Source organism: Benincasa hispida, chromosome 8 (genome assembly GCF_009727055.1).
Source record: "Benincasa hispida cultivar B227 chromosome 8, ASM972705v1, whole genome shotgun sequence".
Taxonomy (NCBI): domain Eukaryota; kingdom Viridiplantae; phylum Streptophyta; class Magnoliopsida; order Cucurbitales; family Cucurbitaceae; genus Benincasa; species Benincasa hispida.
This window is the reverse complement of record NC_052356.1, coordinates 61842228-61844258: the sequence shown is the minus strand read 5'-3', so window position 1 is coordinate 61844258 and position 2031 is coordinate 61842228. Positions and strand designations below refer to the sequence as shown.

At 37.4% G+C, this 2031-nt stretch overlaps 1 protein-coding gene across 1 annotated transcript; it reads left to right on the top strand.

Moving 5' to 3' along the window:
• The first annotated feature begins 237 nt into the window (after window positions 1-237).
• On the top strand, window positions 238-2031 carry LOC120083740 (probable WRKY transcription factor 65). The gene is made up of 3 exons (XM_039039591.1): window positions 238-555; window positions 636-779; window positions 874-2031. The coding sequence occupies exons 1-3, from the start codon at window positions 416-418 to the stop codon at window positions 1442-1444; spliced, it is 855 nt and encodes a 284-aa protein (XP_038895519.1). The 5' UTR covers window positions 238-415; the 3' UTR covers window positions 1445-2031.

Sequence of the window (2031 nt, the reverse complement as noted above, 5' to 3'; positions counted from 1 at the left end):
GTGAACTTCATTCAAATCAAATTTGAAATTGAACATTAATTTTTTTTTAAAGAAAAAACAGAAAATTCTCCTTCTTGTCACAATCAACAGCGACAAATTGTGGATTTTAATATCACCAATTTGAGATTAGATAGTTATTAAGAAGAATGGTAGTCGCACATCTCCCCATTAATACTTTTGTCAACTCCATACCCCATTTTTTAATTAACAAAAATTAACCCCCTTCCCCCAGAAAAAAAAAAAAAAAAAAAAAAAAAAAAAAAAAGAAAACCCACATTAAATTCTCCCTTTATTCTTCATTTTCTTCTTCTTCTTCTTGTTTCTCTCTTCTTCAAATCCCTCTGGTACAAACTTTTCCGACAGCCATTAACCTTAAAAAACCACCACCCATCTGTGGCGGGCGGCCATAAATACTATGGATGATGTTTCCTTCAACAATAATAATAACCACCAATTCTATTCTGCTGATCTATTTGAAGATTCCGACGAATTAAAACCCACCCCCGATTCTCCTCCTCGTAATTCCGGCGCCGCCACCGCCACGAAGAAGGGCAGGTGAGTCTTCTATTATTAGTTAAACCCAATTCAAATGGGTTTTATTTTATTTTAATTTAATTTATGGTGTGTGTATTTAGAAGAGGGATGAAGAAGAAGGTTGTGTCAGTGAAAATTAATAGCGACAGCCCAAGAAATTCCTCTGGCTCTGCACCTCCACCTTCTGATTCTTGGGCGTGGAGAAAGTATGGTCAAAAGCCCATCAAAGGCTCTCCTTACCCCAGGTTTGATTTAGTTTTGAATTTCCAGGTTTGAAATGGGAATTAATAAACTGAGAGCTATACTCGAATTGATGGGTTTTGGGTTTAATTTTTGTAGGGCGTATTATAGGTGTAGTAGCTCAAAGGGATGTCCAGCAAGGAAGCAAGTAGAGAAGAATCGACTTGATCCAACCACGTTGGTCATTACATATTCGTGTGAGCATAACCATTCCGGTCCGGTTTCAAGAAACAACAATAACAATAACAACAATCACAACCAAACCGCTGCGGCTGCGCTGAAACCCGGTTCACCAGAGACGGTTCCAGTTCATCAAGAACCGGAAGTGGAAGAGAAATTTGTGGAGATAGTGGGAGAGGAGTCGTTCATAACCGGGGATGAGTTTAGTTGGTTTGGAGAAATGGAAACGACGTCGTCTACAGTGCTTGAAAGCTCCATTTTCTCAGGGAGAGGATCGAGTGGATTGGTAGATCATTCCATTTCAAGTGACGTGGCAATGCTTTTTCCGATGGGTGATGATGACGTGGATGAGTCACTTTTTGCGGATCTCGGGGAGTTGCCCGAGTGTTCCCTTGTGTTCCGACGCGGCGGCGGTCGTGGATTACCGCTGGATGAACAACCGGCTGCAACCCAGCGGCGGATCACGCCCTGGTGTGGAACCACCACATGAGATGAGACGTGCACCTCTCACTTTGTTTGTATACTTCTAGGAGCATCCTCCGCCATTGATGCCGGGAAAGTTTTCTTTTTTTCTTTTTTTTTTTAAACTTCGTTTTCTTTCTTTTTATATATTTTTTCGAATATGCAATATAAAAAAAAAAAAAATAGAAAGAAAGAAAATCTTGTTTCATTTTATTCTAAGGTTAAATTACCATTTTAATCCATCCTTATACTTTCTGTTGAATTCTAATTTGAGCTATATCGTTTTAAAATTTTCAATTTAGGCACCTATGATTTGATTAAAATTTTCAAAATATTATTCTTATTACCAAACCTTAATCCCACAGTGACAAATTTTCTTCAAATGTTGAATTGATGTTTCAAGAGAATATGTCACGTTAAAAAGGTGTTATTGGTTTGGATAAAGGTAATAATGCTTTGGGAATTTTGATCAAATCTTATGGGGTTCGCAATAAGTTGAAACTTTTAAAATAACTAAAATGGTAATTTAACCTTACCAATAGTTATCCATCTTTGTGTAATTTGGGTGATATTTTGTCTTCCTATTAAATACTTCTTGCATGCAATTTATGTATA

Excerpts from the sequence above, each read along its gene's own strand:
- LOC120083740 (XM_039039591.1), top strand. The coding sequence starts at position 416 with ATGGATGATGTTTCCTTCAACAATAATAATAACCACCAATTCTATTCT. Across the intron at positions 556-635 it reads ACCGCCACGAAGAAGGGCAG|AAGAGGGATGAAGAAGAAGG; the intron begins GTGAGTCTTCTA and ends GTGTGTATTTAG. Across the intron at positions 780-873 it reads AAAGGCTCTCCTTACCCCAG|GGCGTATTATAGGTGTAGTA; the intron begins GTTTGATTTAGT and ends TAATTTTTGTAG.